Source organism: Arvicola amphibius, chromosome 10 (assembly GCF_903992535.2).
Source record: "Arvicola amphibius chromosome 10, mArvAmp1.2, whole genome shotgun sequence".
Taxonomy (NCBI): Eukaryota; Metazoa; Chordata; class Mammalia; order Rodentia; family Cricetidae; genus Arvicola; species Arvicola amphibius.
In genome coordinates, this window is record NC_052056.1 from 124,769,703 (window position 1) to 124,783,675 (window position 13,973).

The 13,973-nt window shown below is 39.8% G+C and overlaps 1 protein-coding gene across 7 annotated transcripts in view; it reads right to left on the reverse strand.

The window, feature by feature from the left end:
* The window catches only part of Chek2 (checkpoint kinase 2), a 53,371-nt gene that overhangs the window by 2,081 nt on the left and 37,317 nt on the right, over positions 1–13,973 (reverse strand). For 6 of the 7 annotated variants that reach the window (XM_038345629.1, XM_038345630.1, XM_038345628.1 and 3 more), the window contains 2 exons: positions 8,459–8,539; positions 5,787–6,940 (listed from right to left, as the gene is read on the reverse strand). In XM_038345629.1, the coding sequence (XP_038201557.1) occupies positions 6,854–6,940; positions 8,459–8,539 (168 nt within the window). In that variant the 3' untranslated portion in view covers positions 5,787–6,853. Of the gene's footprint in view, positions 1–5,786; positions 6,941–8,458; positions 8,540–13,973 lie in introns of those variants that run through there. The other variant, XM_038345631.1, reaches the window with a different exon arrangement.

Below are 13,973 nucleotides of genomic sequence, written 5' to 3' on the forward strand. Positions count from 1 at the left end.
GTAGTAGAGTTTGAAGTCAGGAACTGTGATGCCTCCAGAAGTTCTTTTATTTTACAGTACTGTTTTGGTTATCCTGGCTTTTTGCTTTTCCATATGAAGTTGAGTAGCATTCTTTTGAGGTCTTTGAATAAATTTCCTGGGATTTTGATGGGCATTGCGTTGAATTTGTACATTGCTTTTGGAAGGATTGCCATTTTACAATGTTAATTCTGCCTACCCAAGAGCATGGGAGATCTTTCCACTTTCTAGTGTCTTCTTCAACTTCTTTCTTCAAAGATTTTAATGTTCTTGTCTTACGAGTCTTCAACTTGTTTGGTTAGAGTTACTCCGAGATATTTTATGCTGTTTGTGGCTGAAGAGTCCAAGAATAAGAAAATAAAAATACAGATTCCAAAAATAAGAATATAGAAATAAAGAAATATAAAGTTATAAGTCTTGGAGAATGAGAGCAGACTATCAGCAGCTTTCTCAGCAGATCAAGGATCATTCATTCACAGTGAGCTATTTTCTCAGATGCTTGGGAAGCTTAGGTCATTTTACAACTGGCTGTTTTATTTACAAGACCAGAGCTTCCCCCTACAAATTGAGAATGGTGTCCAGGCCATCCCTGATAAACAACAGATGTGAATTGAGTTAACCTTTAGGAGACAGAAATATGTGACCTTTGGGTCGGATACTGCCTCCGTTATGGACAACTGGCGCCACCAGAAGAGAGGCATAAGACTCCAGTTTACATCTGGAGGTACCAGGAGACAGTGGACAAATACGATGGTTTAATTGATGAGCTCTAATAATGGAGGCTGTAAAGAAAATGAAAGACCCCCCCACACCACCCCGTACCAATGTGCCCTGCTAGAATTGGGTAAACTTAACTGAGCTGCAGACGGAAAGTCCTAAGGCTCAGCTGGCGCCACAGCAGGATATTTTATGGTTTGCATCTGGTCAAGAAGACTAGCTGACCAGACCAAGCCCCCTAAGGTACCTTATCGCAACTATCAAATTGATGAAGTATGCTTTATCTAGCTTTGCGGGGAACTTGGGAACAGACAAAAGGGGCTGTTCCCAGGATGACCTAAGCCCGCCATTTAAGGAACCAATGAAATTCCTGTTGCTATGCTCTTCCACTATGTAACCTGTAAAATCCTATAAATGAGGGATGGAGAGCTTGTTCGGGGTACCTCAGCTAGTCGGAGCTGGGCACCCACAAGCTCTTGTGAAAAATAAAGAAGGCTCTTGCTGATTGCATCCACTGGCCTGGTTTATTGAGTCTAGGAGTATCTCCAAACACCCATGAAACCTAGGGTCTTTCAGTGGCTATTGTGAAGGGTGTTGATTCTCTGATTTCTTCCCCAGCCCCTTTTATCATCTGTGTACAGGAGGGCTACTGATTTTTTTGAGTTAATCTTGTATCTTGCTACATTGCTGAAAGTGTTTATGAGTTATGGAAAGTCCTTGGTAGAATTTTTGAGATCACTTATGTAAACTATCATATCCTCAGCAAACATTGAGAATTTGACTTCTTCTTTTCCAGTTTGTATCCCCTTGATCTCCATTTGATGTCTTATTGTTCTTATTAGGACCTCAAGAATTACATTGAATAGATATCGAGAGTGGACAACCTTGTCTTGTTCCTGATTTCATTGGAATCGATGGGAGTTTCTCTTCATTTAGTTTGATGTTGGCTGTTGGCTTGCTATATATTGCCTTAATTAGGTTTAGGTATGTTCCTACCATACCTGCTCTCTCCAAGACCTTTATCAGGAAGGGATGTTGTATTTTGTCAAATGCTTTATCAGCATCTAATGAGATGATCATGTGGTTTTTTCTCAGCTTGTTGACAGATTTTCGTATGTTGAACCATCACTGCATATCTGGGATGAAGCCGACATGGTCATGGTAGATGATGGTTCTGATGTGTTCTTGGATCCAATTTGCTGGTATTTTATTATTTTTGCATCAATGCTCATGAGTTAGATTGGTCTGTAATTCTCTTTCTTATTATTGTCTTTCTGTGGTTTGGGTATCAGGGAAATTGAAGCCTCATAAAAGTTTGGCAATGTTCCATCTGTTTCTATAGTGTGGAATAATTTGAGGAGTATTGATATTCTTTTTTGAAAGTCTTGTAGAATTCTGAACTAAAACCATCTGGTTCAGGGCTTTTTTTGGTTGGGAGACTTTAATGACTTTTTATTTCTTCAGCAGTTATAGGTCTGTTTAATTTGCTTATCTGGTCTTGATTTAATTTTGGTAAATGATATTTATTCAGAAAGTTGTCCATTTCCTTTAAGTTTCCCAATTGTGAGGAGTACAGGTTTTCAATATACGACCTGGTGATCATCTGTATTTCCTCCTTGTCTGTTATGTCCCCCTTTTCATTTCTGATTTTGTTAATTTGGATATTCTCTCTGCCTGTTGGTTAGTTTGGATAAAGGTTTGTCTATTTTGTTGATTTTCTAGAAGAACCAACTCTTCGTTTTATTGATTCTTTGTATTTTTTTCGTTTCTATTTTGTTGATTTCAGCTCTCAATTTTTATTATTTCCTGCTGTCAAGTTCTCTTAGATGAGTTTGCTTCTTCTTATTCTAAAGTTCTGTTCATACACTAGTGTGGGATTTTCCCAGCTTTTTTATGTAGGCATTTAGTGCTATGAACTTTCCTCTTAACACTGCTTTCATTGTGTCCCATAAATTTGGGTATGTTGTGTGGTCATTTTCATTGAATTTTGGAAGTCTTTAATTTCTCCCTTTATTTCTTCCTTGACCTATTGATGATTCAGGTGAGCACTGATTAATTTCCATGTGTTTGTGGGTTTTCTGGAATTAGTATGCTCTTGATTTCTAGTTTTATACCATGGTGATAAGGTTATTCCTATTTATTTTGTATTTGTTGAGGCTTGTTTTGTTACCGAGTATGTGGTCAATTTTTGAGAAGGTTCCATGAGGTGCTGAGAAGGTATATTCTTTTCTGTTTGGATGGAATATTCTATAGTTGTCTATTAAGTCCGTTTGAGTCATAACATCTGATAGTTTTCATTTTTTGTCTGATTGACATGTCCAGAGGTGAGGGGGGAGTGTGAAGTCTCCCACTATTAGTGTGTGGGGTTTAATTATGATTTAAGCTTTAGAAGTGTTTCTTTCACATATGAGGGTGCCCTTGTATTTGGGGCACAGATGTTCAGTATTGAGATTTCCTCTTGATGGATTTTTCCTGTGACTAATATGAAATGTCCTGCTTTGTCTCTTTTGACTGATTTTAGCTTGAAGTCTATTTTGCTAGATATTAGGATAGCTACACCCGCTTATTTCTTAGGTCCATTTCATTGGTATATTTTTTCCCAACCTTTTACTCTGAGATGATGTCTGTCTTTGAGGTTGAGATGTGTTTCTTGTATGCAGAAGAGGGATGGATCTGCTTTCATATCCAATCTGCTAACCTGTGCCTTTTTATAGGTGAGTTGAGTTCATTTACATTAAGATTTATTAACGACCGGTGGTTGCTATCTCCTATTAATTTAGTTTTCATCGTTGGTGATGTTAATTTGTGCATTTTTTTTCTTCTTTGGGATTTGCTGTTATGAGATCAATTGTCTGTGGTATTGTTGGTATAGCCATCTTCCTTGGGTTGGGGTTTTCCTTCTAGTATTTTGTGTAGGGCTGGGTTAGTGCCTAGGTATTGGTGAAATCTAGATTTCTCATGGGATATTTTGTTTTGTCCTTCTATGGTGATTGACAGTTTTGCTGGAGATAATATTCTGGCCTGGCATCTGTGGTCTCTTAATGTCTGCATAATGCTTGACCATGACCTTCTGGCTTTCATCATCTCCACTGAGAAGTCAGGTGTGATTCTGATAGGTCTACCTTGATATGTTACTTGGCCTTTTTCCTTTGCAGACCTTAATATTTTTTATTTATTATGTGGCAAGAGGACTTTTGATACAGTCTATTTGGTGTTCTGTATGCTTCTTGTATCTTCATAGGCATATCTTTCTTTGGGTAGGGATAGTTTTCTTCTATGATTTTGTTAAATAAATTTTCTGTGCCTTTGAGTTGAACTTCTTCTATACCTATTATTCTAAGAGTTGGCCTTTTAATGGTGTCTCATATTTCCTTGATATTTTGGGTTAATCTTTTGTTAGATTTAAATGTTTGAACTGATGAGTCTATTTTATCTATTGTATCTTCAGTGCTTGAGATTCTCTGTTCCATTTCTTGTATTCTGTTCATGCTTGCATTTGTGGTTCCTGATCTTTTTTCTCATGATTTCTGTTTCTATAATTCATTCAGCTTGTGTTTTCTTTATTTTCTCTATCTCAATTTTCTATCTCAAGTTTCTTTTATATGTTTGAGTTTTTTCTTTGTTTTCTTTAAGTGATTTGCTGATATCTTCCAATTTTTTTTTTCCTCCATTTCTTTTAAGATAACTTCTCATTTCATCTTTAAGAATTTCAAACATTTTCTTGAGGTTATTTTTTAGATCATTTTCTTCTGGTTCATCCATATTTGGTTGTTCAGGTCTTGCTTTTGTAGGGTCTTTATGTTTTATTGGAATTGTGTTGCTCTTTGTGGTATGATGTGATCTTAACTTTTTCATTCATCTTTTCCTCTTATAGATGTGGTTGGGGTTGTCTGAGATTCTGTTGAATAATCTTCTAGGTGCCAGTGAATCCAAAGCTCAGATGGCTGTTCTTCGTGGTACAGTCAGTGTCACAGTTCTAGTTACCCCATTGGTTATTCCTGTTCCTGGAGGTAGTTCAGTGCTTCTGTATTTTGGTCTGCTCCCTTGGAGTTTGCTGTTTCAGGCCTACCTTGGCCTAGGTTGCTGGCTTTGATCTGTTTCTGTAAATCTTGGTCTGCATCTCCTCCTGCAGAAGTCCCCTGCTTGGAGTTGGACCTGTTGTGGTGAAGATCGTTGACTCTGGATCTAGTTGCTGGCTTAGTCCTGATCAGCCCGTGTCCAGGGACTGGGTTTGCTCCTTGCTTCTGCTCCTGGTGGAGCTTGTTCTGTGTCTTAACTGGTTCCGTCCCACTCCAGTTCTGATGGAGATCGCAGACTGGCTGACTCTGAGTCATGTCGTTGGCTCAATCGTGGTCTGCCAATGTCCTAGGACTTGCTTGGCTCCCAGGGCTGGATTTGCTCCTAGCTTCTGCTCCTAGTGGAGCTTGTTTCCCCTCAATCATCTTAAAATTTTGAGGAAAATTAATATCTCAATGAAGCCCAAGAGTTCAGAGATGTAAACTATATAGGTCTGAGGATAACTTCTTTCTTTCATTTGTTTTTGAGACAAGAGTCTCACTATACATCTCAGGCTGCCCTTGAACTCACTAACTTGCTGTTTCTGCTTCTCACAGGGATAGATTGTAGAAGGCTGATATGAATTCCAGACTGGCTTACAACACTAGAAGCAACATGCCTGCTACCACAAGGGCTCACAACACTAGGAGCAACATGCCTGCCACCACATAGGCTTCTGAGCAGCCACTACCACCACACAGCATCACCATGCCCTTTCCTTTCTAAGGGACTTAGACTTTTGGTAGTGGGTAGTGGTAGTGACCGGGTTTCTCCGTGTAGCTCAAGCTTTCCTGGAACTTGCTCTCTAGACCAGGCTGGCCTTGAATTCAGAGACATGTAGTCACCACCCTGCAGGACTGAGACTTTCTACTAAGGCACCTTTAGACTTTCTATTCAGCTTGAACAAACTAAGACCAGAGCGATGTCATGAGAAGCCAGACATGTGACACCTGTCAAGGTGAAGATCCATATAAAAAACACAACAACTTTTAATATTATTTTAGAATATTTTTCTTTAATGTTTATGTGTGCCTGTGCGTATGAACATGTGTGTCTGGGTAGCCACAGAAGCCAGAAGAGGGCATCAGATTCCCTGGAACTGTAGTTACATGGGTGCCAATAACCTAACTTGAGTACTCTACAGGGATGCTCTCAAACACTAAACTATCTTTCTACATAGCCCACCTAACATCCTTTTTTAAAGAAAAAGGTGTTCATCGAAAGTGCTATTTGTGAAGTATAAGTCCTGAGGCCAATTTCCACAAAGTTTTTTTTTGTTGTTGTTACTGTTTTGTTTTCCCCACAATTTTTAATTGTGTATTGTACAAGGCCAGTCATGACGAGCTCAATAGAGGCCTGAGTCTCAGGAGTTTACCCTGAGGAGACAATACCTGGTTATGAAAAGACCACAAACTGAGACTACCCAGGCACCACCCAGAAACAGACCATCAAAAAGAAATTCCCAACATTCCAACAGTTGTAGATAGGATCATCTGCGAGCACACACCCACCGCTTTTTCACCAGGACACCCCCTAGACAAATGCCAGACAATCAGGGGTCCTGAACCTTAGAAATCCCTCACCCCAACCTTTGCTACTACAAAAACCCAACCCTAACTAAGCCAGCTCTCCAACCACTCCAATATGATGGACACACGGAGAGCCCAAGTTTGCAAACTTGTGTAAGAATAAAGGCTCTTGCTTTTACATACAGGACTCAGTCTCCTAGTTAGTTATGGGGGGGGGGGGGGAGACTCCATGATCTGGGCATAATAGTATCAGTGATGGAAAAGCAGTTATTCTCACCATTAAAATACATAGCCTTAGGGGGGAAAAAAAGACTTATCTTGGTGGAAGACAACAGCAGTATGAAAAAAAGCACATTTCTTCCTTTTTTTTTTTTCTTTTTCTTTTTGGTTTTGCGAGACAGGATTTCTCTGTGCAACAGCCCTGGTTGTCCTGGAACCTGCTCTGTAGACCAGGCTGGCATCCGACTCACAGTGATCCACCTGCCCCTGCCTCCCCAGTGCTGGGATTTAAAGGCGTGCACCACCATTTAAGTTCAAACCAGTTCATCACATATGGCGCGGTACTTTGTGCTCTCAACATCTTCCACTTCCCGTTCCAGGGGCCGCTTTCGACTGGAAGGCTTGAAATAAAGCAAAGGGAGAAGTGTTCAAGCACGGCTTCTATCAAAACTCCTAATAGCAGTGAACTGGAGGCATTTCATGGGAAATGGTAAAGACCAAGAATCACTAGTGGTCATGACAAATGAATCCTCCTAATACACCTCTGAAATCAAGATGCTTATCTATTCTGCCTGGTGATCTCTAACTGCTAATATATGTTCAGTTTTTTATTTTTCATTTGTTGTTGTTTGAGTTTTGTTTTATTTTTTGCCTTACAGTGATACAAAAATCAAGTTCAAATTTGGATCTCTCCTCTCTCTAGCAAAATTCTAGGTCAAGCATGATTTAAAGCAGTCAGAACTCCCAGCCAAGCATGGGGTTAGGAGTACCAGGAGAGCTCACACACTATTGTGCCACAGAGATTGGAATTATTAAAGGAAGTTTTTATTTAAAATGCCTCCAACTGGGGGCTGGAGAGATGGCTCAGAGGGTAAGAGCATTGCCTGCTCTTTCAAAGGTCCTGAGTTCAATTCCCAGCAACCACATGGTGACTCACAACCATCTGTAATGAGGTCTGGTGCCCTCTTCTGGCCTGCAGGCATACACACAGACAGAATATTGTATACATAATAAATAAATATTAAAAAAAATGTCTCCAAATGAAAACTGAGTTCCCCCAGGATGTGAACACACTGTAAACTGAAGAACATCTAAACATGGAGAGCAGAAGCACCAACAGCTTCTCTCAGTCATCATCCCCTGACCTGTGTTAAAAGGGGGCTTACCACGCACTGAGTCCTGCTCAACCCCCAACACAATGTGCAGAGGGAACCTGATCTCTCTCATGGTCACGAGCTTTGCTGTTTCATGGGAACAACAATCTTTTCTGTCATAATTTATTTCCCTACTTATAAAATCAAGAAAAAATAGTGAGGAAAAAGGAGCAAGATCATTGACCAAAGCAAAACAGGACAGAAATAAATAAGCATACTAGTTTATGCTTACAAAGAACTTTAAAAAAATAAAACTGCAATCAAGAAATCACCACAATAAAACTCATTATCTTACTAACCAGAGAGAGAGAGAGAGAGAGAACCATCATAGACTGCTTGCTCAAGTTTTACATTTTTCTAACCTTGCCATGAAAATCTGCTGCTCCAATCCATTCAACACAACCTGCATTATTAAATCTTCCAGAGTTGCAGGAACATAATTAAACAAAGAATAGAGACACTGGCTTGGGCTGGAAGGTTTGCTTAAACAGAATATGCCCCAGGTTCAATCCCAAGTATGGCCAGCAAGTAAAAAATAAGTATCTACTATACTATACTTGTAAGGTAGAGTAGCACTATGTAGACCAAACTGATCCATGACTCCCAATTCCCCTGCCTCTGTCCAGATTCAATGCCCTGCCTCCATCTCCTAAGTGCTGCGATCATATGTGTGTTACCAAGCCTGTCATTAAGCACCTGCCATTGCACAGAATCTTCAGTCTCATCAGAGATTTATTCTAGGCTACAGTACAGTCATCAAAATACCTGGGCGGGAGTCAGGGGGAGGGCCATCAAATTCTTTTCCTGAGCCAGTAGATCCTGAAATTTTCTCTTCATGCACTCATCCTGTGAAGAGATAAAAAAGCAAAGACAGGCTACATATGAGGGGAAGCAAGCTCCTAGTGTGACAGCCCAAGGCTGCCATCCTAAAAGCAAGCCTCATGCACTTGCTGAAGTCTTCTCATGAAGGGACTATGACTGTTTACTCCTCCTTTCTCAGAATAATCAGTGCTCAGTAAGCATTGGCTAAATCAAACTCAAGGGTCATGGGCTCAGAGTTAACCAGAGAGGCAGACCCCCAGCTATGGTTCAGAACTAACCCTAAACTCTGAGTAGTCAGGAGGCTATAACGCAGAGTTGACAGTGTGCCACAGAAACAAAGAAACCCTTCCTGCTACAAATATCACCAATTACCTAGTAAATTAACACAGAAATGTCAAGCAAGTTGACAGCAGTACCTTAAGCTACAAACCTCAAGCCCACATCTTATAGTAATAAACAGGACCAAACACTGGAAATGTGGAATGCGGTGGCATAGCAAAGAGAACTCGTTTCCCAGTGTGCATAATTTGCTCCCAACTCCCTAAAGGTAAAATCCCGCAGGGTTTGAGGGCTGGCATGTAGAAGCCCTGACAGGTAGCCTGGTACTGCCCCCCATTTTCAGAAACATAAAACGAAATCTATCAATGGAAAGATGGGTTCCAGGTGGAGGCTGGAGAGATGCTCAAAGGAAGACATGAGTTTGGATCATAGCACCCACATCAAGCACCCATCATTCCAATACCAGAGGGTCTACTCTCTCTGTATTCCTCAGGCACTGAACTCAAACACACACAAACCCACAGCCTCACTATGTAGCCGTGGCTGGCCTGGACTCACTATGTAAAGCAGACAGGCTTTGAATCACAGAATCTGCCTTCATCAGCTGTGCTGGGACTCCTTTGATGTAAGCTCTCAGGAGGCAGGTGGCTTGTATGTCTGAAGCCATTCTGATTGACAGGATGAGCTCCAGTTAGACTTTGTCAATGCCACACACACTAGGGTCATCTTGGAAGAGTGGATCTTAATTGAAGAATGACCTCCATAAGATTAACCTGTGGACATTTATGTAGGGCATTTTTTTCAATGATGAGTGAGACGGGAGGACCAAAAAAAAAAAAAAAAGCCTACTGTAGGTGGTGCTACCCCTAGGCAGGTGGTCCTAGGGTATATGAGAAAGCAAGCTAGCAAGCCACAGAGCGAGCCAGTAAACCACTCTTCTACAGTCTCTGCTTCACTTCTTACCTTCAGGATTCTGCCTTGAGTTTCTGCCCTGACTGACTCAGTGACAGACTGGGATGTGAAAGCGTAAAATGAAATACACCCTTCCCTCTCTAAGTCGGTTTAGTTGGTATTTATCACAGGAACAGAGAAACCAAAGTAGGACAGAAATGGAACACACAGAATACAGATCCAGATTTCAAAGCCCTGTGTATTTTCTCAAAACATTTTTCTATCTCTACTATGGCATGTAGGATGATATGCTTCCAAAATGAGCAGTTCTGTGGAGATGGGAAATTCGCAGTACCAAAGCACAAATAATGAGCTCCTCTCTATCAACTAACGGGAAACAGTGCTTTCTGCCATTCCTGTCTTTCTAGTTACTCTGAGTACCTGTCTTGACAGTATCAACCTTGTAAGTACATTCTCCGTGGCCTTAGGATTTAATGCAGAATCACCCCTGAAGTGCACCTACCACTATATACTGCACTGCTCTGTATAGCAAGGCACCTAACAGTGTTTGAAATATGAATTCATTACCTGTGCTCTGAAGGAACAAATGACTAAACAGAAAAACCACATGGAATGCCACTGTTATTTAGATAAGCCCTATGTATTTATAGATAAGCCCCAAGCCCTATGTATTAAACGATTGGCACCCAAAAAAAAATACTACTGAAGGATATGGATGGAGCCTTTCAGGGTGTGGGTATGTGTACAGGTTGGGTACTCACATGTACACATACCTGATTGGGATTTCCCCTATTAATATGTTTTATTACCATTGGTTAATAAAAAAAGCTGCTTTGGCCTATGACAGGCCAGTATAGAGCTAGGCCAGAAAACCAAACTGAACACAGGAGAAAAGAAGGTGAAGTCAGGCAGACAAATTAACTGCTGAAGGAGAAAGATGCCAGAACCTTACCAGAAGGCCACAGCCTCGTAGTGATACACAGATTAAGAGATGGGTTAATTTAAGATGTAAGAGCTAGATAGAAATACACCTGGGTCATTGGCCAAACAGTGTTGTAATTATAGTTTCTGTGTAATTATTTGGGTCTGGGCAGGCAGGAAACAAATCACAGTCTCTGTTTACATAATAATGGCCAATGTAGGGCAATGTACATCCACATAAAGCCAAAAAACCTTTCAAGAAAGGTCTTCTAGAACCACAGAAATGGGAGTCAATTAAAGCTTCTTGGTAGGCACATATTTTCAAATAGGCTCTGTTTGCTGGCAATGAGCAGAGGCAAGGCTCCTTTAAGAGAAGGCTTCCTGACTCAGCATTAGCAGCAAAAACTGTGTGATTTATGCTGGTTACATGGCTCTGGCTCTTTCAAGAGTTTCTGCTACAGAGCACTTAAATGGGGTTTGTGAGCAGCATGCTATAAATTGCTTAATGATGACAATGACTCGCTGCATCCCAGGAGCATGGCTTGCAGAGCTGACAGTGAACATGCCTCTCTCATGTTGGACTACGTGAAATCAACAGGCAAAGCAGCAGTGTTAGTCCTAGCTTAGCATTTTAAGAGGAGCTCCTAGTCAGAACAAAATTATATATACACAATAAAGACAAATTCAGACAAAAAAAAAAAAAAAAAGACCTCTAATGGGTCAATGTAGGATAAATGTACTTGGACTTAGGAAAGAGAGAAAGAGATTAAAGGAGCAAAAACAATAAATACTAAAAAGTAATAGAGTAAAAAAAAGCCACATAAAGATGGAAAATACATAGAGTCTGGGTCATGTATAGTATTATGTTTTCTTTAAATTTTTTGACAGCGAATGAACTAAGTACAAAGAGATATTTCATTGTATGGGTTGCTAAGCTAAACCAACATATATATGTTAAAGATATCTTGACTTCAAAATTTGAGTCTAAGGATATATTAGTTTAAAAAAGAGATTCTGTTTTTTGTTTCCACAGAAGATGAGAACCTGTGAATTTCTTCTAGGCTAATGTGGCTTGATAAAACAAGACCCCTAAAAGGTCTCCATAAACGCTAAAAATATTTCACCTAACGAACAGCAAAAAGCAGTTTGGAAAAAATTACACCCAAAGTCCCACCATGATCGTTTAAGTTTCTTTTCATTTAAAGGAGGTTGATTACAAATGGTTAAATGGTCACAGTCAACATCTTTCTAAAAAAAGGAGTGGGGAGAAATGATATAGAAATTAATACTTTGCATTAGTACGGATCTTGGTCTATTGAAACAAATTGAAGGTTGATTTGGTTGTACTGTGTGTATGTATTTCTGCTCTTGTTTTGTACAGCTCATTTAAAGTGTAATGTATAGTTAAGAGATACAGATTAATAGTCACGTATAATAGTTAAATTTTTAATTATGTTAGGTTTTATATATATATAATATGTATATATATATATATATATATATATTTCAGTTGAACAGATAATCTTCAACACGCCAAAGACCTACAAAATGTGGCATTTGAAATGTTTTGTTAATTTAGGGATTTTCATGACAATGAGACACATCTGCTCCTGGCAGTACCAATTTACTTCAGAGACGATGGGCACTGAAGAAACTCCATATGGACTTTGCTATCTTTGCGGCAAGATTAGCCATTTGAGCAATAAGCTACTCTTGCTTGATAGTATGCTGTGTAAACTGGACATTCAGGACCCACAGGAAAGGGACCAGTGACCTTTGCCGGACTGAAAAAGGTGGGGTAGTCCTTCAGAATTCCAGCTTCACAGAAGAAACGGCCAGATATTATGTAGGACACAGAGGAAAGTAACTGACAAACAACCAATATAGATGGGACATTTTTTTCAAATTCCCAAATTCATGGAAATGTTTGATGTATGCTACGGGTGGGCTTATAGGTTGAAGATGGATGCCCCAATGTTACAGAAGAACTTTGGGTGACTGTCCAGGCAACGAGATGTCTCTGTTAATTGAGTTTTGGAAGGTGCTTACAAGGTACTTCCTATTTACTTAGGTAATATATAATATATCCTTGTGGGTCTTTGATGGAGTTAAAGACAGATAGTTATAGTTTTCCTTAGTTATAATAAAATATAAATTAGATATTAGAAATATTGCAACTACAATTCTTGACTGATAACTGTTTTATGTATGTACTTTTACTATGTTAAAGTTAAAACCTTCCTTTTTGTTTAGACAGAAAAGAGATGATGTGGGATTCCCCTCTGTATGCTAGGAATATATTTTATTACCACTGGTTAATAAAAAAAAAAAGAAGCTGCTTTGGCCCATGGAAGGCCAGAATAGAGCTAGGTGGAAAAAGTTAACTGATTGCAGAGAAAAAGAAGGCAGAGTCAGGTAGACGCCATGCAGCTATTAAAGGAGAAAGATGCCGGAACCTTACCGGTAGACCACAATCACGTGGTGATACACAGATTAATAGAAATGGGTTAATTTAAGATATAAGAGCTAGCTAAATTACGCCTGAGACATCAGCCAAACAGTGTTGTAATTAGTATAGATTATGTGTGATTATTTGAGTCTGGGAAGCCGGAAAGCAAAGTGAAGTCTCCATTTACACATACCTGATGAGGGATTCCCCTCTGTATGCTGTGAACTATTGCTTAATAAATAAAGTTGTATTGGCCAGTGCCTTAGCAGAATAGAGCAAGGCAAGAATTCCAAGCAGATAAAGGAGGAAAGAAAGCAAAGTCAATGAGACACCATGTAGCCACTGCAAGAGGCAGACACACCAGAACCTTGCCAGTAAACCACTAGCCTCATGGTAAAATATAAAATAATAGAAATGGGTTAATTTAAAATGTAAGAGCTAGGTAGAAATATGCTTAAGCTATTGGTCAAACAATATTGCAAATAATATAGTTTCTGTGATTATTTCGGGTCTGGGCCGCCAGGAAACAAACAAGCAGTCTCCACCAACACATACCCCCACACATATATCCATAATTAAAGCAAATCTTACCAGGTCTTCCTCAGACATGCTATAGCATGAATGTGGAGGTCAGAGGATTGGATGTTAGTCCTCATCTTTTTTCTTTTATAAGAACTTAAAGAGTCTCTTGTTGCCACCACTGTGCACAGTCAAGTTGACTGGACTGTGAGCTTCAGAGGAGTCTGCACCCCCAACCTCTAAGATCCTTGTTTGTGTAGGACAAGCACCTCATCCACTGAGCCATCTCCTCAGAGCTTTTTCCTCTCTTTTCTCACATCAGTCATGGACTAACCCCCGCAAAACTTAGTCAAAATAAATTTCTCTTTATAAGTTGAT